Source organism: Syngnathus floridae, chromosome 3, assembly GCF_059516105.1.
Source record: "Syngnathus floridae isolate MCC-2025c chromosome 3, RoL_Sflo_1.0, whole genome shotgun sequence".
Classification (NCBI taxonomy): domain Eukaryota; kingdom Metazoa; phylum Chordata; class Actinopteri; order Syngnathiformes; family Syngnathidae; genus Syngnathus; species Syngnathus floridae.
In genome coordinates this window covers 1,628,362-1,651,254 of record NC_142415.1, presented here as the reverse complement: position 1 = coordinate 1,651,254, position 22,893 = coordinate 1,628,362, and the positions used below count along the sequence as shown (strand labels likewise).

General features: G+C 47.1%; 1 protein-coding gene and 2 long non-coding RNA genes across 9 annotated transcripts in view; 2 read left to right on the top strand and 1 right to left on the bottom strand.

Annotated features, from left to right (window-relative positions):
- The window catches only part of LOC148400074 (uncharacterized), a 33,271-nt gene extending 32,230 nt beyond the window's left edge, over positions 1-1,041 (bottom strand). For all 3 annotated transcript variants that reach the window (XR_015857497.1, XR_015857499.1, XR_015857498.1), the window contains exon 1: positions 307-1,041. This is a non-coding gene — a long non-coding RNA (uncharacterized LOC148400074). The remainder of the gene's footprint in view (positions 1-306) is intronic.
- Positions 407-17,592, top strand: LOC148400073 (uncharacterized). The gene is made up of 4 exons (XR_015857496.1): positions 407-724; positions 16,163-16,340; positions 16,620-16,761; positions 17,136-17,592. It is a non-coding gene; the product is annotated as an uncharacterized LOC148400073 (long non-coding RNA).
- A 3,874-nt stretch (positions 17,593-21,466) lies between these two features.
- The window catches only part of pop4 (POP4 homolog, ribonuclease P/MRP subunit), a 50,521-nt gene continuing 49,094 nt past the window's right edge, over positions 21,467-22,893 (top strand). Inside the window, exon 1 of one of the 5 annotated variants that reach the window (XM_088371742.1) lies at positions 21,467-21,901. In XM_088371742.1, coding sequence (XP_088227868.1) covers positions 21,899-21,901 — 3 coding nt within the window. In that variant the 5' untranslated portion in view covers positions 21,467-21,898. The remainder of the gene's footprint in view (positions 21,902-22,893) is intronic. The other 4 variants (XM_088371741.1, XM_088371744.1, XM_088371745.1 and 1 more) reach the window with 4 other exon arrangements.

Here is a 22,893-nt window from a genome sequence, read left to right as displayed (position 1 = left end):
CAGTGTTTCCCAACCTTTTTTCATCCACGGCACACCTTTTCATTGGGAAAAAATCTAGAGGCACACCACCAACAAAAATTTGTTTGGCATTACACCAGCTTCTATAGTAAAATGTGTTATATTACGAAAGATGTTGTGAACGCGCCATATAAATAAAGTCCTATTCCTATGTATGTATATATAGAGAAAGTGGAATAATTGAATACAAATATATAAATACACTCGATTTTTAAATAGTATTTTTTTTTAATAAAAGTGAATTTTTTTAAAAAAGGTTTTAGACCAGGGGTCGCAAACTCAATTTACCTGGGGGCCGCTGGAGGTAGAGTCTGGGTGAGGCTGGGCCGCATCAAATCGTAATCCACAAAAGTAATCCATAAAAAAGGTCAACTGATCCAATCTTCTCAATTTGAACAAATTAACAGTCAGAACATGCAGAACAGGAACAGTTCTTCAGAACATAGGCTTCATTTCTATTTCCTCCTACTCCTTGCTGCCAGAGACTTCTTAGATGTTACCAAACAGCTCCTTTTTTTCCGGGCAGACAATACTTGCAGCCTGGATCATGCACTGTTTCACAAACTCGCCGTCTTTGAAGGGCTTTCCAGCTTTTGCTAGCTTTCACAGCCGCTTCGTTCTCTTTGCTTGTTTTTTTGAAAAAAACTTGTTGCCTCAGTAGAGATTATTTAAGTTTGGCGACCCGATCCTCTCGCTCATCTCCCAGGTATTTTGCATACTCCTCAGCATGTTTAGTTGAGTAATGACGTCTGATGTTAAACTCTTTGTTAACAGCAACTTTACCCATGCATATTAGACAGGTTGCGACGTTCCTGTGCTCAACAAAAAAATATTCCGCCTCCCACTTCTCCTGAAATTGCCTGTGCTCATCCGCAACTTTTCTCTTCACGGCAGGTTTTGAAACAGACATGACGGGGGCTGACAAACAATGTACAGCACTAGGTGACAGTGACAAGATATTTCCCTCCACTCGCTCATTCAAACATGTCAAAGTGCTAATTCGCCAATAAGCCAATTGCTAATTCGCCCAGTTGTCACGAGCCTGAGCTACGGGAGCCCATACGTGTCAAAAAAAAGTAAAACGGCCAGATGCATGTGCGAAAAAAAATGTGCGGGCCGCACTAACACACAGCTTAGATGTCACGCAGGGGGCCGCAAAATATTGTCCCGAGGGCCGCAATTGGCACGCGGGCCATGAGTTTGAGACCCCTGTTTTAGACAGTGTAAGGAATAAAGTATTGAAAGTGATTGTGATTAAAATCCAAAATAATCAACTTGACTTTAACTGTTTTAGACTAGCCCTATAAATATTGCGACGATAAGAACAAAGTCACGTTTAAAGACACTGCTGTTCTGGCATGGCAGCTGAGTGGTGATCACAGTCAAGGTGTCACGACTTGACTATTTTATGTTGGTGACAATGAACAATCCAGGTTCTCAGGTTGAACTACATAACTACAATAAAGACTGCAGAAAAGATAATTGGAATCAACCTCCCATCTATCCAAGACTTGTACCTGTCCAGGACCAGGAAACGTGCAAGTAAAATCTCTACAGACCCTTCTCACCCAGGTTGCAGTCTGTTTGAACTACTCCCCTCCGGACAGGGTTATAGAGCTCTGTACACTAAAAACCAGCAGACACAGAGACAGCTTCATTCCCCAGGCTGTTGCTCTGATGAACTCAGACCACTCTTAGAGTCTCAGAGTCATTACTGTGCAATAACATCCTGTTCTCCACACCTTTTTTGTCTACACTGTTTGTACTATGTGTCCTCTCTGCATCCATTGGAGCCTGGTCATCGTAGAAGAGGGACCCTCCCATCTGTGGTCTCTTCTCAAGGTTTCTCATTTCCCCTAGCTGGAGTTTTGAGTTTTTCCTTTTCCTCTTGGGAGTTTAAGATCAGGGGATGTTTGAGAATATCTTCCATTTTTCACATGTCCTGAGTGTTGTTGTTAGTCACACTGTTAAAAATGGCTGTGAAATCTACAGTTACTTACTGTATTAAACACAGTAACCTTACTGTGTATGATTATTACAGTAGAATGCTGTAATTGTTACAGTTACACTTCGTAAACATGACAAAATCACAGTAGGATAAGTATTACAGTGAAAAACACAGTAGTCGAAGCATTACTGTAAAAAAAATCACAATAGCCAGTATAGTGTCATGCGGTCACGTTTATTTTTCCGGATTTCTGTCTTGTCTGTGTCGTAACTTCACTTCCTGTTTTATTTTGTCATCCCTTCCGTTTCAGTTCGTGTTTCCTTCCTCTGTTTTTGGTTGTCTTGTATTCCCTGATCCCGATTGTGTGCACCTGCGTGATTGGCGCTAATTATCAGCACCTGCGTCCCAGCCCTTTTGTGTGTATTTAGTCCGTGTCTTCCCCTTGTCTTGTGCCAGTGTGTCTTGCCTTGTCCCGACCACCAGCGATTCCTTGACGTCCGAACTCCCAGTAAGATTCCTCCGTTTTGTCTCGCCACAGAGCGACGCCTTTTGTTAGTGCCTTGTTCCCCATAGCCCTTTTTGTCTCGCCCGAGTGCGACGCTTTTTGTTTGGACTTTTTGCTGAGTGTTTCCCTCGCAAGAGGCGCCTTGAGTTGTATTTTTTGATCTTCAGTTGTTGGAATAAATCAGAGAAAAGAAAGACTCTGCATCCGAGTCCTCCGCCTTGTTCCCTGCCTGACAGTACACACTGGCCAGACATGGACTCGGCAGAGTCGGAGCACCTGTGCGCCGCAGTGCGCTCCCACGCCTCACAGCTCGCGAGGAGATCCGAGGGCTCGCGAAGAGCCAAGCAGATTTCAGAGGGGCGGTCGCCGCCCAGGTAGGAAAGCTGGGTCAACAACTGCAGGACGTGCTCTCGCTTTTAAACGTGGGACCAGCAGCGACCTCCAGCACACCCGCTGCTTCCCCCGTGACTCCCCTTGCCTTAGCTCCCAGGACCGGCGGTGCCAGACTGGCTCCTCCAGAACGCTACTCCGGCGAACCCGGCCTTAGCCGGGCCTTTATCACTGAGTGCGAGATGCACTTTGAGAGGTCCTCGGCGGATTTCCCCACCGAACGCTCCAAGGTGGCCTATATGGTATCGTACCTGACGGGAAGGGCCCGCACGTGGGCCACGGTGGAATGGGCCAGGGATTCCATCTCCTGTCGCTCTCTCCCCGCTTTTGTCGGGGCTCTGCGTACGGTGTTCGACCCGATCTCCGCTGACCGAGAGAAGGCTCGGCAACTCTGTCAGATATCCCAGGGACAAGAGACCGTCGGCGATTACGCCATCCGTTTCCGCATGCTGGCCGCGGAATGCGGCTGGAACGCGACGGCGCTGTATGACATCTTCCTCCGAGGCCTTTCTGAATCCATACAGGACCAGCTAATTACCCTGGATCTTCCCACCGATCTCGACGCCCTCATCGCTCTGGCTATCCGCACCGACAACCGGCTGCAAGAGTGGAGGAAGCACCGCGGAAGCAGGAAAAGCCCCCGCCTTCGTGCCAGTAGCCGTTCCTTCCGCCCTAGACGCGAACCACCCCAGGCCGGACGGGGATCGGCAGCACCAGGAGTCGGAACCGATGCAGTTGGGCAGAGCAAAGTTGACAGAGGAGGAGAAGATACGACGACGCCGGGAAGGTAGATGCTACTACTGCGGTGAGCTCGGACACCTCCTCCTCTCCTGCCCGGTGAGGAGGACCCTGAAGGTAAGCGCCTTCTCTGCGGCTCTGTCCCCGGGGCGAGTTCTCCCCAAGGGCAGGATTACACAGCTGGGAAAAGAGATAGAACTTGACGTGCTAATAGACTCAGGAGCTGATGAAAGCTTGATAGACTGGGCATTTGCTTGCCGATGGGGAATAAAAACTGACCTGCTGAACACTCCCGTGAACGCCAAGGCACTCAATGGACAGGCACTTTTTGAGATAACACACATAACAGAACCTGTCTCGCTGTCTCTTGGGCCCCACCATGAGAATATACGACTACATGTCGTGACCTCCCCAATGAACCCCCTCATTCTCGGGTATCCATAGCTTTAACGCCACAACCCCGCTATAGACTGGGGATCAGGGGAAATAACGGGATGGGGGCCCAACTGTCACGATTCCTGTATCAAATCTAACCCGCACGCTGTGCCTTCTGCTCTAGACTCGCAAACTCCAGACTTGACCGGGGTTCCCGCATGTTACCACCAATGGGCCGAGGTATTCAGCAAGGCCAAGGCTACCTCCCTACCTCCCCACCGTCCGTATGATTGCGCCATTGAACTCCTGCCGGGCTCAACCATACCCAAGGGGAGGCTTTATTCCCTTTCGGGACCCGAAAAGCAGGCCCTGAACGATTATATAGACTCCTCTCTTCAAGCAGGGTTGATTCGACCGTCATCGCCGCCTGCGGGTGCGGGGTTCTTTTTCGTGGGCAAAAAGGACGTCACCCTACGTCCCTGTATTGACTACGTCACCCTACGTCCCTGTATTGACTACGTCACCCTACGTCCCTGTATTGACTACAGCCCCCTCAATCAGATCAATCAAAAACCGGTATCCTCTCCCCCTGATGTCGACCGTGTTCGACCAATTACAGCAAGCCCGGGTGTTCACGAAGTTAGACCTGCGCAACGCATACCACCTAGTGCGCATCCGGGAGGGGGACGAATGGAAGACGGGTTTTAACACACATCGAGGACACTTTGAATATTTAGTAATGCCATTTGGCCTCACCAATGCCCCTGCGGTGTTTCAGGCCATGATAAATTATGTTCTGAGGGACTGGTTGTGTATGTATATTTAGATGATATTTTGATTTATTCCCCGGATTTGGAGACCCATAGGTCTCACGTCGAGACTGTTCTGCGACGCCTCCTTGACCACCAACTGTACGTGAAGGCCGAGAAAAGCGAATTCCACACAAACACAGTATCTTTTCTCGGTTTCATCATAGCCCCGGGCAAAGTAAAAATGGACCCGGCGAAAGTTAGCGCGGTAACTGAATGGCCTACCCCTGACTCTCGCAAAAAGGTGCAACAATTCCTGGGCTTTGCCAATTTTTATAGGCGGTTCATCAAAGGCTTCAGTGCTACGGCGGCTCCCTTGCATGCACTAACGTCCCCTAAGGTTCCATTCTGCTGGTCGGCGGAGGCGGAGGCGGCCTTCCAGGAGCTGAAGAACCGCTTCAGCTCCGCTCCTATCCTCACGCTTCCCGACCCGTCACGACAGTTTGTGGTGGAGGTTGACGCCTCCAATCGAGGGGTAGGGGCCATTCTATCCCAGAGGGCCAAGAGTGACAACAAGCTCCATCCGTGCGCGCTCCTGTCCAGACGGCTGACTCTAGCCGAACAGAACTACGACGTGGGAGATCGCGAACTGTTGGCGGTAAAACTGGCATTAGAGGAATGGAGACATTGGTTGGAGGGAGCACAGCAGCCCTTTCTGGTCTGGACAGACCATAAAAATTTAGGGTTAGGGTTAGTACACTAAGACGGCCAAGAGATTGAATTCTCGCCAAGCCCGCTGGTCACTCTTTTTCAATCGATTTAACTTTACTTTGTCTTACAGACCGGGGTCCAAAAACACCAAGCCTGACGCGCTCTCCCGTGTCTACAGCCCAGGTCCGGAAGTTAAGAAGCCCGAACCCATTCTGCCTCCTCATTGCATGGTAAGAGCAGTCTATCGAAGGCCTGGTGCAGGAGGCCAATGGCAACGAACCACCCCCTAGGGGGTGCCCTGAGAACAGACTGTTTGTTCCCGATCAATTACGGTCCCAAGTTGTCCATTGGGCTCACACCTCCAGACTCTCCTGTCATCCGGGCATGCGCAGAACCCTGTATGTCGTCCAGCAGCGATTCTGGTGGCCCTCCATGGGGGCAGACGTCAGAGAATACGTCTCAGCCTGTCCCGTCTGCGCCCGGAATAAGAACTCCCACGGCGCCCGTATGGGGTTGCTGCATCCCCTCCCCATTCCATCACGCCCGTGGGCAGAGATCTCCATGGACTTCGTCATAGGGCTTCCGCCCTCAAATGGGCGAACAACCATACTCACTGTTGTAGACAGATTCTCGAAGATGGCTCACTTTATCGCTTTGCCCAAGCTGCCGTCCGCTAAACGAACGGCAACAGTAATGATGGACCACATATTCAGGATTCATGGTTTCCCAAAGGACATTGTTTCGGATAGGGGTCCCCAATTCATATCCAGGTTTTGGAAGGAATTTTGTAGGCTCATAGGGGCAACCGTAAGTCTCACATCGGGCTATCATCCGGAGGCGAACGGGCAAACAGAACGCATCAACCAACAGTTGGAGACGGGTCTCCGCTGCCTTGTCTCCCAAAACCCCTCCTCGTGGAGCAAGAACCTCACCTGGGTGGAGTATGCCCACAACTCCCTGCCCACCACGGCTACAGGTATGTCACCGTTCAAGTGCGTGTATGGCTACCAGCCCCCAGTCTTCCCTGACAGTGAGCCGGAGGTGACGGTGACCTCGGCCCACGCCTTGGTGCGCCGCTGTCGTCGTGTCTGGTCGGCGGCGCGGGCCATGCTGATCCGCCAGGGGGACCGCGTCAAGCGGATGGCTGACCAAAGGAGACGTCCTGCGCCCGTGTACCAGCGGGGTCAACGTGTTTGGCTGTCCGCCAAGGATCTTCCCCACCGGGGGAACTCCAGGAAGCTAGCGCCTCGCTTTGTGGGTCCATTCCCCATCGCCAAGGTCGTGCACCCGGCCGCGGTGCGTCTCCGCTTGCCCAGGTCCCTTGCTGTCCACCCCACTTTTCACGTCGGGAAGGTCAAGCCGGTAGTGGACAGTCCGTTGGTGCCAGATCCTGCGCCGCCCCCGCCTCCTGTGCACCTGCGTGATTGGCGCTAATTATCAGCACCTGCGTCCCAGCCCTTTTGTGTATATTTAGTCCGTGTCTTCCCCTTGTCTTGTGACAGTGTGTCTTGCCTCGTCCTGACCACCAGCGATTCCTTGACATCCGAACTCCCAGTAAGATTCCTCCGTTTTGTCTCGCCACAGAGCGACGCCTTTTGTTAGTGCCTTGTTCCCCATAGCCCTTTTTGTCTCGCCCGAGTGCGACGCTTTTTGTTTGGACTTTTTGCCGAGTGTTTCCCTCGCAAGAGGCGCCTTGAGTTGTATTTTTTGATCTTCAGTTGTTGGAATAAATCAGAGAAAAGAAAGACTCTGCATCCGAGTCCTCCTCCTTGTTCCCTGCCTGACATATAGTACTGTAAATAGAAAAGTGAACTTACTGTAATTTAATTGTCAATGTCGACTGTTAAAAATGGCTGTGAAATCTACAGTTACCTACTGTATTAAACACAGTGACCTTATTGTGTATGATTTTTACATTAGCTTGCTGTAATTGTTACAGTTGAACTTCGTAAACATGACAAAATCACAGTAGGATAAGTATTACAGTGAAAAACACAGTAGTCGAAGCATTACTGTAAAAAAAATCACAATAGCCGGTATAGTACTGTAAATAGAAAAGTAAACTACTGTATTTTTATTGTCAATGTCGTTGATGAATGAACATAGAAAATTCCTATTTAAATGTGTGTGTGTGTGTGTGTGTATGTGTATATATATATATATATATATATATATATATATATATTGTTGACTTGTTCTTGCCGTTGAGCTGACTTCTTAGGACTTGCCTTACTCGATGGAGGTATTTGGCTGTGGCTGCTTTCCTTGTTTTCTCGTCAAGGTTGTCATTTGCCTGTGGAATTCCAAGGTATTTTTAGCTGTCCTCAATGTCTGCTATTGTTCCTTCTGGGAGTGAGACCCCCTCTGTGTGGATTACCTTTCCTCTTTGTCAGGCGCAGAGCAGGAAGAGGACTCGAATGCAGAGATTCCAAGGTTCAAAAAGATGTTTATTGTCTCCACTGATGGTCGAACAAAAAACGCCTCACTAGGAGGGAAAAAAGGGGAAACTAAGGCGCCTCGAACCGAGGGAGAAAAAGGGGAAATCAAAGCGCCTCGAACCGAGGGAAATACAAAAACAAGGGAGCGATGTAACCTAATTAACATTGGTGATCAAAAACGTTCAGACAAGGCTTCTACGTGGAACTCGAGGGTTTCGTGGTCGCTAGTGTTCTCAACAAGGGAAGACGCACTGGCACTGGATACGAGGAAGGACGCGGGTTATATGGACACAGGAGGGAAACCCAGGTGAAGACAATTGGACATTGACGCAGGTGCACACACTTGGAATCAGGGTTTCACGTGACCGGACGCACAGGGGAAGGACACACCGACTGGAACGAGAGGAAATCACACAATAAAACAGGAAATGAACCGGACGACACATGACAGCATGACAATCTTTTAGTCACCATGCGGCCACATTTCTCAAGTCCAAATGACATTCCGATGTCAGAGCTGTAGATCCTGGTAGTGTGGATCAGGGAGTCAATGTCCCGCTCGTTCTTAGCGTACAGCTTTATGTCATCCATGTAGAGGAGGTGGCTTCAAGTGTGGTTTTCCACTGTTTCATCGAGTTGGCAATGAAGGTTCTCAGAGTCCCATTGATGTTGTACAGCCTCAAGCATTCAGTGATCCAAGTATGTGGCATTGAGTCATATGCTTTCTTGTAATCAATCCAGGCAGTGCTCAGGTTGGTACGTCTGGTTCTGCAGTCTTGGGTGACTGTTCTATCCACCAAGAGCTGATGTTTTGCTCCTCTGGTATTTTTACCAATCCCTTTCTGAGCAGTGCTCATGTATTGATTCATGTGCCCGCGGACCTTATCTGATACTATGCCCGACATCAGCTTCCATGTTGTGGAGAGGCAGGTGATTGGCCGGTAGTTGGATGGGACTGTACCTTTTGAAGGATCCTTCTGGATCAGGATCGTACGCCCTTGGGTTAGCCATTCAGGGTGAGTCCCATCCCTTAGCAGCTGGTTCATTTGTGCTGCCAGGCGCTCATGGAGAGTTGTAAGTTTCTTGAGCCAGTAGCTGTGGATCATGTTAGGGCCTGGTGCTGTCCAGTTTTTCATTCCTGAGACTCTTCTCTGGATGTCTGCCACTGTGATGGTTACTGGGTTCTGTTCAGGGAGCTTGCTGTGGTCCTTTCTCAGAGCCACCACCCACTGTGCATCCTTCTTATGTGATGCCTCCCGCTCCCATATATCCTTCCAGTACTGTTCAGTTTCCAGCCTTGGTGGGTCTGCTCTGCTATTATTCAAGTTCAAGTTTACTTTATTGTCAAAAATCCTATGTAACAGGGATACCACAGAAGTTTGAAATTGCGTTTGACCAGTCTCCAATGTGCAGTTTAACTAAAAACATTTAAATAAGACATTGACATAAATCTCTTTCTTTCTCACACACACATACACACAACACACACAACACACACACAGCTAACTTACTCATACTGAATTTACAATTCTTTCTCTGACATATTCATTCACAACATAAACTCATTATTATTCCCCTGCCACTGAGCGTACACTTTCGCTGGTTGTGTTGTGAACAAACTGTTTATTCGTCTAGCTTCATTCTCTCTCTTTAGGCGGCTGGCCAAGGCTTGGAGTCTTTGTTTGGCAGTTTCGAGTGCTTCAGGTATGGGCATCTGGTATTTCTTGGGAACTTGCTTTTTCATTGCACCTTTCTGGGCCTCTGTCATTTGGCTCACTTCTCTCCGTGCTATCTTGATTTTGGCCTCCAGCCTTCTCTTCCATGGTGGGCACTGTTGTGGTCGCATATGGTCATTCTTCTTGTAGCCAAGCATTTCTAGGATCACTGCTGCTGAGGTGTACATCAGCTCATTGGTTTCAGTGATGGTAGCCGTAGGAATTGTTGTCAGTGCTGCATTCACATCTTCTAGGAGACTTTCTGAGGGTACTTCACTTAGCCTCTGCAGTGTGTATCTAGGTTCCCGAGCATTCATTCTCGCCATGATCTTGTTCTTCAGGTCAGTTGCTGCCTCGTTCAACTTGATTGTGCTTATTGGGGTTTCGTACCCAACCTCTGGACTTGTACATGGATTTAACTCGTCTCTGACCTGGTGCTCTGGTTGACCTTCGCTATGGCATTTGTGTTGTATCTCATCAATGTCGAGCTGTGATAGCAGGTGCCGTTTATGGATATTGGAACATTGAGCTACTAGTTGCTTGGCAGATAGTGTTGACTGTGGGTATCGAAGTTGCCATTGTTCCCGCATTCTCCGCGGTAACCCCTCTCGTTCGGGTTGCTGGATAAGTAGCATTCCAACAGATCCTTATTCTCGCATCTCGCCCATTTGTGTCTTGTTCCAGTAGCCCATTTTTCATCAGGGTGCTCTGGTTCCCCAGCACCTGACGCAGACCTTGTTTGTCCGGGCGACGTCTGAGCTGGCATGTCTTTTGTTTCTTGTACTCTCATTATCTCTGAGGTAGGCGGTATCGTTAAGGGTCTTGCCTAAGGACCCACACTGACTGTTGGTAAGGTAATCGCTCATTGCTCATATTGTGCCCCTGCCGGGAATGGTAATGGCGAACCAACCGAACATTGTGGTGGTGGACAAAGAGCAGAGGAAAGCCGTTGTGGTTGACATAGCCATCCCAAATGATGGTAACATTAGGAAAAAGGAACATGAGAAACTTGAGAAATATCAAGGGCTCAGAGAAGAGCTGGAGAAGGCCTGGAGAGTGAAGACTTCAGTGGTACCTGTGGTCATTGGAGCACTAGGGGCAGTAACCCCCAAACTGGAGGAGTGGCTGAAACAGATCCCAGGAAAAACATCTGACATCTCAGTCCAGAAAAGTGCAGTACTAGGAACAGCAAAGATACTGCGTAGAACCCTCAAGCTTCCAGGCCTCTGGTAGAGGACCCGAGCTTGAAGGGAAAAAGAGACCACCCACGGGGGGTGAGGAGTAGTTTTTTTTTTTTTATATATATATATGTATATATATATTAGATATAAAATATCTTATAATAAAATCAATGGTTATCATATAATTATCACATAATCATTATGAGTTTTACCATGGCATTTTTTTATTCCCAACATTAAGTTTTTTCCCTTTCCCTTTTCTTTTTCACTGGCGGACACGGGCTGACATGGGCTAACGTGATTTATCCAATGAGGATCAAGAAAGCTCAACGCTCTTGCTTCGAATGGCCAATCCCGTCAAAGTGAACGGGACAAATCGCAATCACAGCGATTTCACCTCTGGCTCCCACGACAACATTTCTTACACAAGGCTTTGTTTTGTGCTGTGTGTTTTTTGTTGTGTTTCTATGTGTTTGCGTCGTCTGTGTTCATTTGTTTCAGTTTGGCAGCGAAAACGGCTTCGAGAGAGCGCTGTTTTTCTTTAACTGACCAGATTCTCTTTTTTACAAACTTATTGAAGGACTAGCAGCGACAGTACGACGGTCGTTACTGTGTCGTTATTTTATATTTTTCTGCTGCGTGCGGGAGAAGATTATTTTCCCGCCTGTTTTTTTTCTCCACCTTCTGCCTCCGTGTTGGTTTTCCTCCTGGCGGCTCCACCACCAAGCACACGTCGCGACGTCCAGAAACTCGGTCGTCGTCGTAGGCAGCCGTCGATCCCGGGAGATCATGGGTTTGCGCCCGTTGGTGTCACTCCACGGCAGTGCTTCGTGTGGCTATACAGTCCGATCCGGGAGGCACAGCTTCTGCCGCATCTTGCACAGCAGTGGTCAGAGGTGTTATTGAAATCTTGAAAATGCTGCCATAGAGTCTTGGATAGATGGAGGTTGATTCCAATTATCTTTTCTGCAGTCCTTATTGTCCGTTGCAGTCTGTGCTTGTCTTGTTTGGAGGCCGATCCAAACCAGACAGTGATGGAGGTGCAGAGGACAGACTGGATGATGGCAGTGTAGAAGGTCTTCAGCAGCTCCCGCGGCGGGTTGAACTTCTTGAGCTGTCTCAGGAAGTACAGCCTCTGCTGGGCCTTCTTCCGGACAGAGTCTATGTGGCCGGTCCATTTCAGGTCCCGAGAGATTGTGGTTCCCAGGAACTTGAAGGTGTCTGATGAGAGAATAGTATTACTGCGGATGTCACTTGTGTCATTTTTAGGCTGATGGTTAGGCCGAATTGTTCACAGGCGTATGCGAAGCGAGACATGAGTGCCTGGAGTTCCTCTTCTGTGTGGGTTACAACAGCTGCGTCATCAGCGAACAAGAATTCTCGGAGGCTCCTGATTCGAACTTTGGTCTTGGCCTTTAGTCTTATGATGTTAAAGACATTGCCGTCGTGTCTAGTTCGTAAGTAGATTCCTTCTGTGGCGTTTCCAAATGCAAACTTCAGCATGACGGAGAAGAATATACTGAACAGGGTTGGAGCCAGAACACATCCTTGTTTTACCCCGCTGCTGATGTTAAATGGTTTGGATGCATTGTCGTCGTGCATGATAGTTCCTTGCATGTTGTCATGGAATGATTTGACAATGCTCAGCATGGTGGGGGGGCAGCCGATTTTTTCCAAAATGTTGAAAAGTCCTTTTCTACTCACGAGATCAAAGGCCTTGGTTAGATCGATGAAGGCAAGGTAAAGTGGTTTTCTTTGTTCTCTGCATTTCTCTTGTCGTTGCCTCACAGAGAAGACCATATCTATGGTGGATCTTTCCGCTCTGAATCAGCATTGTGATTCTGGGTAGACTCTGTCGGCCAGGACCTGCAGTCTTCTTAACACTACGCGCGCGAAGAGTTTGCCGACAATGCTGAGGAGTGAGATTCCGCGGTAATTGTTGCAGTCACTTCTATCACCCTTGTTCTTGTATAGGGTGACTATGTTTGCATCTCGCATGTCCTGTGGCACTTCGCCTTCCTTCCAGCACAAAGAGAGGATCTTGTGAAGATGTTGGATGAGTGTACCCTTTGCGCATTTCAGAACTTCTGGAGGGATGCCATCTTTTCCTGGTGCTTTGCCAGACACAAGGTCTTCTAGCGCGCTTTTTGTTTCTTCCAGGCTGGGATTTTCGTCTAGCTCCCTCATGATCGGCAGTTCTTCAATTGAGTCGAGAGCATCTTGGCTAACGTTTGTCTCACTGCTGTACAGTTGTGAGTAGTGCTCTGCCCAGCGTTCCATTTGCTGACCTTTATCGGTGATGATGTTCCCTTGGGCTGACTTCAGTGGGGCAGTGGTTTTCTTCGTTGGCCCAATGACAAGTTTTATTCCTTCATACATGCCACGGATGTTTCCTGTGTCTGCTGCAGTTTGAATCTTGACGCAAAGTTGGATCCAGTAATCATTGGCACATCTTTTGCATGCTTTTTGCACTTTGCTGCGGGCTGTTCTCAGTGTCTGCAGGTTTTTGTCGTTGGGGGAGGATTTATATTGTCTCAGGGCTTGCCTCTTTTCTTCTATCAGAGGGAGTAGCTCTAAAGAGTGTGCCTCGAACCAGTCTGTGGATTTTGTTGTTTTCCGTCCGAATGTTTGCATGGCGGTGTTGTAGACAGCATCTCTGAAGTGTTCCCATCTTTTGGAGGCGCTGCCCTCAGGGGTCTCTTCAAGGGCTTTGTCTACTGCGGCTGCGAATAGTTCTACTTTTCGTGGATCAAATGTACCATTGGTGTTGATGCGAGCTCTGCCGACGTTCTTCGAGTGATGGACTTTTCTCGGCTGTAGCTTCACTCTGCTGCATACGAGGGAATGGTCAGTGTCGCAGTCAGCACTCTGATAGCTTCGAGTCAGCTTGACGTCAAACAGATCGTTTCGTCTGGTTAGCACGAAGTCGATCAGGTGCCAGTGTTTTGATCTTGGGTGCCTCCACGAAACCTTGTGCTGGGTCTTGGTGCTGAAAAATATGTTGGTGATGCAGAGGTTTTGTTGGCAACACAGTTCCAATAATCTCTGTCCATTGTCGTTGATCTTGCCAATTCTGAAGTGTCCTAGACAGGATGGCCAGCTGTTGTAGTCCTGGCCAACACGGGCGTTGAAATCTCCAAGGATGAGCAGCTTTTCGTTGGGAGGTATGCTCTGAATTGTGTTGTTGAGCTCATCATAAAACTTGTCCTTGGCTTCTTGAGATGACAGAAGTGTTGGTGCGTAGGCACTGATAAAGTTCACCACGCCTGTTGATATTCGGAGCTGAAGTTTCAGGAGTCTCTCTGTTCCCTCGCATGGCAAGATGGAACCAGATAGGCTGTTCCGATAGGCGAATCCCACGCCGTGTTCTTTTGGTTCACCAGGCTGTTTTCCTTGCCAGATAAAGGTGTAATCTTTCTCCTTGATGCAACCAGAAGAGAGGAGTCTTGTTTCCTGAAGAGCAACAATGTCTAGCTGTAACCTCAGAAGTTCGTTGTTGATAATGGCGGTCTTTCGGGCATCGTTGATGGCTTGAAGGTCTTCAGAAAGGCCAGTGGTTAAGGTTCGTACATTCCACGTGCCAATTTTCAAGTATGAGCGGGGTTTTCCTTTAGTTTTCCCGTTTTGTTTACATTTTCGGCCTGGTGTAAGACTTTGTCGGGCTACTTGTCAGGTTTCCCCTATGACCCACACACCCAGTGGGGCAAGTAGACCGTGGCGAGGCAGCACCTTATTGGCTGGGGACTGCCCAGCTTGAAGCGGGCGGTAGCTGCCCAATGAGACGCGAAGATCTCTCCCACTGTCGAAAGCAACCCCTGGCGCCTCGCTCTTCGCCAATCGAGCGGTGGCTTATAACCGGTATATCTGCTGCTTTCCGTTTTTGTTCCAACCCTGTGACGCGATGCTGAAGTGGACTCTTCAGGGCGCAGAGCCTGGGCATGTTTCTATGGAGAACAAGCTGTTGCCCATGCAGCAGGTTCCCCCACTCCACTCCGCTGGTCACACCAGGGGAAGGGCAGGGCCAATACTGTCTGAGTGCCGGCGAAGTCGCAGGAGTTGCCGGAAAGAGGTTGAATCAACACAGGATCCGCCTTAGGGACTCCAGCTCTGGATTTTTCCTCAGGGTTGACTCCCGAAGCCTTTTCCCATGAACGGGTGTTGCCGCAAGGCAGCGGAGGTTTGAAATCAGAGTTTTCCTTCTCCTTTCCCTTCCTAACCCAAGGGGAAATTGATTTTCTGTAGGGGTTGACTCCCTTAGCCCATTCCTCTCCCAAGGAACCCACTGGGCAGTGATACTATTTAACCCATAGTTTGGGGGCTGGTTCGTGGGCACCGGGGCGTGTCCACACACTGGTGGGCCTGCGTGCCGCACATCTAGGGGCCAGACCTCCTCCGAGTCCCTTGTAGTTCCGCCTGGGTCCGTGATGTACCCAGTTACCGTGTGTCGCCGCATGGAGGCACTACATAGGGCTTGCTGTTAGAGAGGCTATGTCCTGGCAGGGAGAGACTTACGCACTCGGCTCTCCCGTTCGCAAACTGCTAGCCAGCGGTGAGGGTTGACAGTGAGAAGTGACATGCACTAGGCACTCCACCAACACACTAGACGCATCACAACAACCCGACTTGGTCTTATGAAGTCAGACACACAAAACTTGGCAAGTAGGCCTTTTATCACTAAAAGTAATAAAATAAAATAGTAATACACAAGAAGTAATCAGTTTGCTTGCCATCAAAATGAATTACTCATGCAAGTACTGTAATTTCACCACAGCTTCAATCCCTGCATTTGTTCATCATTTGAGGATTCACAGAAATGTAGCTAACTTCAGATTTCCATGTGGGGTAGCAGAATGCTTTGCCACTTTTTACACACGTGGCGCCCTTCAAGTTCACATGTACCGCTCTCACAAGAGGACAGCTAAACCCGGACTTGAAAGGCAAATTGATGGAGTTGACTTGGCTTCCACTTTTGAAGGTTGTAGCTTGATGTCAGCTCGATCAACTCGTATACATTTCCGGCAAAAAAGACAACTTGTGGGGCAGGATCAGCCTATTTCTGGGTTGAACCACACCCACTTCCGGGTTAAGCCCCATTCAGAGTACGGACGTTGATAATAGGGTTGATTGAACAGATACAGATAATGGTGTACTCACTCATCCCTAGTAGCCAACTCGATTGTCATTGCTGCTATTTCAGCTTGCTTGCTATACATGTGTCACTTTTTGTTCATCTTTCACCAACTCAGTTACTATATCTGCTCCTTTTATCTGTTTTATGTACTGCTTGAAAGATATGTATACTCCCTGCCCTGTTTTTACAGTCATTCATCTGAAGCAGATCATTTATAAAATGGATTGCTGCGAAATATGATTTTTGTAATGTCTGACTTTAAGGAGAGACTATCCTGACTGCAAAAAAGTGGATGCTATCGATCGAGGGGAGGGTCATAATACCACCTGCTGCTCACCTGGCTGACTTCACCACTGCCTTGGCCACTCTCTTCGCCTGTTCGTATGTTTTCAACCTAGAGTATCAGGTGGAAGCCTGCACAATGTTGGAGTTTATTCAGAGGTATTAACTGATGAAATTATATACCTAACTTTATTCCCACTGGCATTTTCTATATCTCTCTTCTATAAGTGTTATTCAGGCAGTATTATCACCCCTTAATAGTAAAATAAATGTAATGCAAGTATAAAATACTGCAATATTTTATTTATTTAATTAAAAAAATATTTTTATCTATTCTTTTAATTAATCCCCCCGCAATCACAGTTGTGATTTGCTAATTGATTACTCGTTGACATTTACATAATGTCTCAACCTCTAACTCCTATACTCATTTCATAGGTTTTTGGTCAGAACTAATCCTGACTCCACCAAGTGCAGTGTCAAGGAGCAGATGAGCCGGAAAACTTCATACATGAACCCCCATGTGATCTCCTTCATCAGGGACTTCATGGAGTTCGATTGGCTAACTGACTAGGTACAGGTGAGTTTCAGATAATAACTTTTGCATAGAAAGTTCAAGATAGTTTATTTAAAGAAGTCATCTCAAATAGTTATGTTAAATCGTGTGGTTGTTTTTTTTCCCCCCATTCATTCTTAATGGCACATTCAACATTTCACATTTACGTCGTTGCAGTTTGAATTGTTTTTTCTCCGATTTAACTTGCGACATATTCCAATCGATTTTTAACCATCTCACGAGTAATCATTACATCCCACTAATAATATAACTCCAACCTTGCTACTTGCATGAGTGTTCCTGAAGCCAGTGACACATTTCCTATCAGGAACAAGTATCTTAACATGACACCGACATCACCATCATAATTCTTAATGTGTTTTCTTCTTTAATTTCAGGGCTCCTGTTTTGTCCAAGCCCAAGGAAGTTTTGTCTAAAAGGTTTGGCAATGTGTTTTATGCTCCTGTTCACCAAAAAATACATAATCCCGTTAACACATTTTTTGTCTGTAGTTAATTGAAATATTTCAGAATATGGGTCATTCTATTAATGATTAATATTAAATCACTGATTCAGCATTTAAATTGTACAGTGAGAAACTTAATTTACAATGATTACCTACTGTTAATAGTACTGCATTGCCATATACAATACTGTTGTATGTATTGTATCTTACATTGTATGTTGTAATGACCACTTCATTTGTTTGTACAGTAAATAAACCAGTAATGTAAAGGCAACTGAAATCACAGTATTTCATTGATATTCATTCTGCAGTTAAACAACTAATACTGTAAATGCAACTGACATCACAGTATTTAACTGTTATGTAGCATACAGTTAAACTACCTAATACTGTATATACAACCAAGACCACAGTAAATACACCAATACTGTAAAGTACATCTACTGTAACATGTTTTTACAGTAAGTTACTGGTTAATTGCTGCCAGTTAATTACTGTAAAATGTTTTTACAGTAAGTTACTGGTTAATTGCTGCCAGTTAATTACTGTAAAATGTTTTTACAATAAGTTACTGGTTAATTGCTGCCAGTTAATCACTGTAAAATGTTTTTACAATAAGTTACTGGTTAATTGCTGCCAGTTAATCACTGTAAAATGTTTTTACAATAAGTTGTTGGTTAATTGCTGCCAGTTAATTACTGTAAAGTTTACAGGATTTTTTTTACAGTGCACCTAAATGTTGAACAGAGGCTGTGATTTACCGAAGTCAAATTCCTTGTTTGGTGCGCTCAAACATGGCGAATAAAAAAACTCTTGAATCTTGAATGCTGGGATTTCCATTAAACAAATGCACCACGGTCATCAGAGCATCAGTTATCAAATGCACACGACAGCAAACTAAATATGTGTCAATGCAGAACAATTAGACCGACACAACATAAAATCTCAAGATTCTCCGATTAGCCATGCATGCGCGATTAGGAAGTGGATGACCAGGCCATGCGCTAACTGACCAGTGATTTGGCAATCCTTTTTACAATGTGCTAACTATTATTAGACAATTTCCCACGGCACAGCCGAATATCCCTCACGGCACACCAGTGTGCCGCGGCACAGTGGTTGGGAAACACTGCCGTAGACGTCTAAAAAACTTTCACATATAGACGTCTATAGTATAGACGTCTAATAGATGTCTATCCCTTTGACGTCTACGGCAGAGACGTCTATTTTTATTTCACTTTTAGACCTTTTTTAGACGTGTTTTAGCCGAAACGTCTGGGTAGCATATAGAAGTATAATAGACATCAAAATGCTCGCAGGGTTGTAGTATGTCCCGGTATATTCCATATCCTTTCTTAGATTTTAACATGTCTTTCTCTTTCTTTCTTTCTTTCTTTCTTTCTTTCTTTCTTTCTTTCTTTCTTTCTTTCTTTCTTTCTTTCTTTCTTTCTTTCTTTCTTTCTTTCTCGAACCGTGCTTCTGTCTACCTCCTCTGTCTCCATCACTGGGTTTGTTTACAATAGAACTAGGATCCAGCGTTATGGCTGTATCCCAGAATGCAACGCGTGTGCCTGAGCCCTATTCAATTAGTTATAAGTCGACGTTTCATCAGAAGAGTTACTAAAAGAAAAGTTAATGTTTACAGACAGAAACTAAAAACTTCTAAGCCTGTGGTGAGGACTGTCAGGAAGTGGACAGTGGAGTCAAGGCAGAACCTCCAAGCCTGCTTTGACTGCACCGATTGGAGAGTTTTCGAAGCTGCAGATTCAGACTTGCATGAACTCACTGACACTGTCACATCATACATCAGTTTTTGTGAGGATCTGTGTGTGCAGACTAAGACCTTCTGCACGTACAACAACGACAAACCTTGGTTTACACCGAACCTTAGGAGGCTGCGCAAAGTCAAGGAGGAGGCCTAAAGGAGCGGCGACCGGGACCTGTTCAAGCAGACCAGAAACACACTGAACCGAGAGGTCAGGAAAGCCAGGAGGTGTTACGGGGAGAGCCTGGAGAGACACCTCTCTGTCAATCCTGATCCCTCAACAGTGTGGAAAGGCCTGCAGAGCATCACGGGCTTCAAGAAACGAACCCCCCGTCCTGTGGAGAGCCCAAGGCTCGCTAACCAGCTAAACAGGTTCTACTGCAGGTTTGATCGGTCCTCCCACACAACGGGACTTCCTGCAGCACAATCCACATACTCACCTCCCCCCACAACTGCTCTGTCCACACCTCCATCACCGTGGTCACCGACTCTCTCTCTTGCAGAGGCCGCGCCCGCACTCCAAATTCGCGAGGAGGAAGTGCGCCTGATGTTCCGAAGACAAAAGATCAGGAAGGCACCGGGCCCAGACGGCGTGTCACCTTCCTGCTTGAAAGTTTGCGCTGAGCAGCTGGCGCCCACCTTTGCACGGATCTTCAATCGTTCCCTGGAGCTGTGTGAGGTGCCCGCGTGCTTCAAGAGCTCCACCATCGTTCCAGTGGCCAAGAAGCCCGCCATCACAGGTCTGAATGACTATAGACCTGTTGCACTGACATCTGTGGTCATGAAATCTTTCGAGAGGTTAGTGCTGAACCACCTGAAGGATGTCACGGGCCCCCTGCTGGACCCCCTCCAGTTTGCCTACCGGGCAAACAGGTCGGTGGATGATGCGGTCAACATGGGTCTGCACTACATCCTGCAACACCTGGACACCCCAGGAAAGTACGCCAGGATCCTGTTTGTGGACTTCAGCTCGGCGTTCAACACCATCGCTCCTGACATCCTCCAACAGAAGCTCATCCAGCTCGCGGTGCCTGCCTCCACCTGTCAGTGGATCACCAGCTTCCTGACCAACAGGAGACAGCGTGTGAGGCTGGGGAGCATCACATCTGACACTCTGACTACCAACACTGGAGCCCCTCAGGGGTGCGTCCTCTCCCCACTGCTCTTCTCCCTCTACACCAACGATTTCTCCGCAAGTGACTCTTCTGTGAAGCTCCTGAAGTATGCAGACGACACCACTCTCATCGGACTGATCCAGAACGGTGATGAGACTGCATACAGACAGGAGGTGGAGCGGCTGGTCCACTGTTGCAGCCAAAACCTCCTGGACCTGAACCCGCTCAAGACCGTGGAGATGACAGTGGACTTCAGGCGAGGCCCTTCACCACTTTCACCCCTCACTATCCGCAGTAATACTATTCTCTCATCAGACACCTTCAAGTTCCTGGGAACCACAATCTCTCGGGACCTGAAATGGACCGGCCACATAGACTCTGTCCGGAAGAAGGCCCAGCAGAGGCTGTACTTCCTGAGACAGCTCAAGAAGTTCAACGTGCCGCGGGAGCTGCTGAAGACCTTCTACACTGCCATCATCCAGTCTGTCCTCTGCACCTCCATCACTGTCTGGTTTGGATCGGCCTCCAAACAAGACAAGCACAGACTGCAACGGACAATAAGGACTGCAGAAAAGATAATTGGAATCAACCTCACATCTATTCAAGACTTGTACCTGACCAGGACCAGGAAACGTGCAAGTAACATCTCAACAGACCCTTCGCACCCAGGTTGCAGCCTGTTTGAACTACTCCCCTCCGGACGCCGTTATAGAGCTCTGTACACTAAAACCAGCAGACACAGAGACAGCTTCTTCTCCCAGGCTGTCGCTCTGATGAACTCACACCACTCTTAGAGTCTCAGAGTCATTACTGTGCAATAACATCCTGCTTTCCACACCTTTTTTGTTTACACTGTTTGTACTATGTGTCCTCTCTGCATCCATTGCAGCCTGGTCATCCTAGAAGAGGGACCCTCCCATCTGTGGACTTTTCTCAAGGTTTCTCATTTCCCATAGCTGGAGTTTTGAGTTTTTCCTTGCCCTCTTGGGAGTTTAAGATCTGGGGATGTTTGAGAATATCTTTCGTTCTTCACATGTGCTGAGTGTTGTTGTTAGTCACCTAAATGTTGAACAGAGGCTGTGATTTACCGAAGTCAAATTCCTTGTTTGGCACGCTCAAACATGGCGAATAAAAAACTCTTGAATCTCTTGAATCTTGTTTACAATAGAACTAGGATCCAGCGTTATGGCTGTATCCCAGAATGCAACGCGTGTGCCTGAGCCCTATTCAATTAGTTATAAGTCGACGTTTCATCAGAAGAGTTACTAAAAGAAAAGTTAATGGAGTTCAGAAACCTTGACAGTTACATTAAGTCATCGTCTTTTGTCTTAGTGTAGTTGCCATCCATTTGTGCTTGTGCAATCTAGCTCATCGCACATCCAACGCGGCGGCTGTCGATGACGTAACACGCACTGTTCAAATTCTGCAGTGGTCGTGCGCTTGTATCCTGCGCCACTCACGCTTTTGTGCACTTCTTCCTGGTATACACTTCACTGAGGGGCGTAAGATGTACTGCGAGTATTTTGACAGGGCTCATCCGGTACGCACACTGTTTGCTTACGTGTTTGATGACGCGTTCCAGCAGGGTGGCTCACATCGATGACGTAAAACGCACTGTCCGAAGTTTACAATTTTCGCACGCTTGCACTCTACGCGTTCAAACTCTCGGACACTTCTACTAGTTTTGCGCCTTACTTGGGGACCCATCGGGCCAAAGAACAAGAAGGAGAAGGAGAAAAACTGGACGAAGAAAGAGCCCCTGCACGTGAACAACAGACGATAAATTTACGAACGCCAACAAGAAAATACAAATGGATGGTAGGTAACGTAGCACCCTAGTGAAGTCTGCTCCAAGATTAATGCAATTAAGTCTAAATACTATGCTTTCACCGTGACTAGCTCCGAGTTATCCCCCCATCCCACGGGTGAAGACGTTCACCGTAGAAGGAACGCTGATTCACCTACATTTGAAAACACTCTCAATTGTTCGCCTTTCAGTAGTTGGGGGCTCTGTCCAAAATGTTTTTTTAAAAGGTCAATCATATTTAGTGAAAATGCGTAATAAAAACACCAATCCCCGTTTCCATTTGTGATTATGGACTACTTGACAGTTTGTGGCATAATTTGTGGGCCATGGTTTATGCTACCTGTGCATATGAGAACCTTGAAAGACTATCATCTCACAACTGCTCATAAAATACATCTTGTAGAGTTTTTAGTCTCAGCCTGGTCTTCGCACTGAATTTTGCATGGTCACTAATTAGAAGACTACAACTTGATTCTTTAGGCTATTTGTTTCCCACAATACATCTCCCCCCCCCGCCTTCAATCTATGGAAACGACGGACACAGTAAAGCGGTAAGCTTGGGATGGCTTTGTAATAATAAACAGTATTTTCCACTTTCATGTTATTGTATGTCTATGATGCCCTTGGTTTCATAGCATTAGCATCAGTCTTTTTTAGCGCTGTGCACTCTGTTTTTACTTTTTGTGGATGTATTTTGAGTATCTGTATCAGACGAATTGCATCAAAGGCGCTTTTTTATTCTTGAGAAGCACAATATGTTAAATGCATTTATTAGCTTCTCGCTAACGCTAGCATTAGCTTACATGACTGCAGTTCTTGTTTACAAGACGTGTTCATAAATAATATGAGAGAATTTATTTTGTTACATGTTGTGTATGGTTTAATGGATAAGTCTTCTGCAGTTGACATCTTTTAATCAATCAAAAAAAGTTTGTGCGCCGTAAGGTACCTCTGCTAACAAACTACAAATATGTCCGACCGGCAGCCTGTAGGGGGTGGGGTC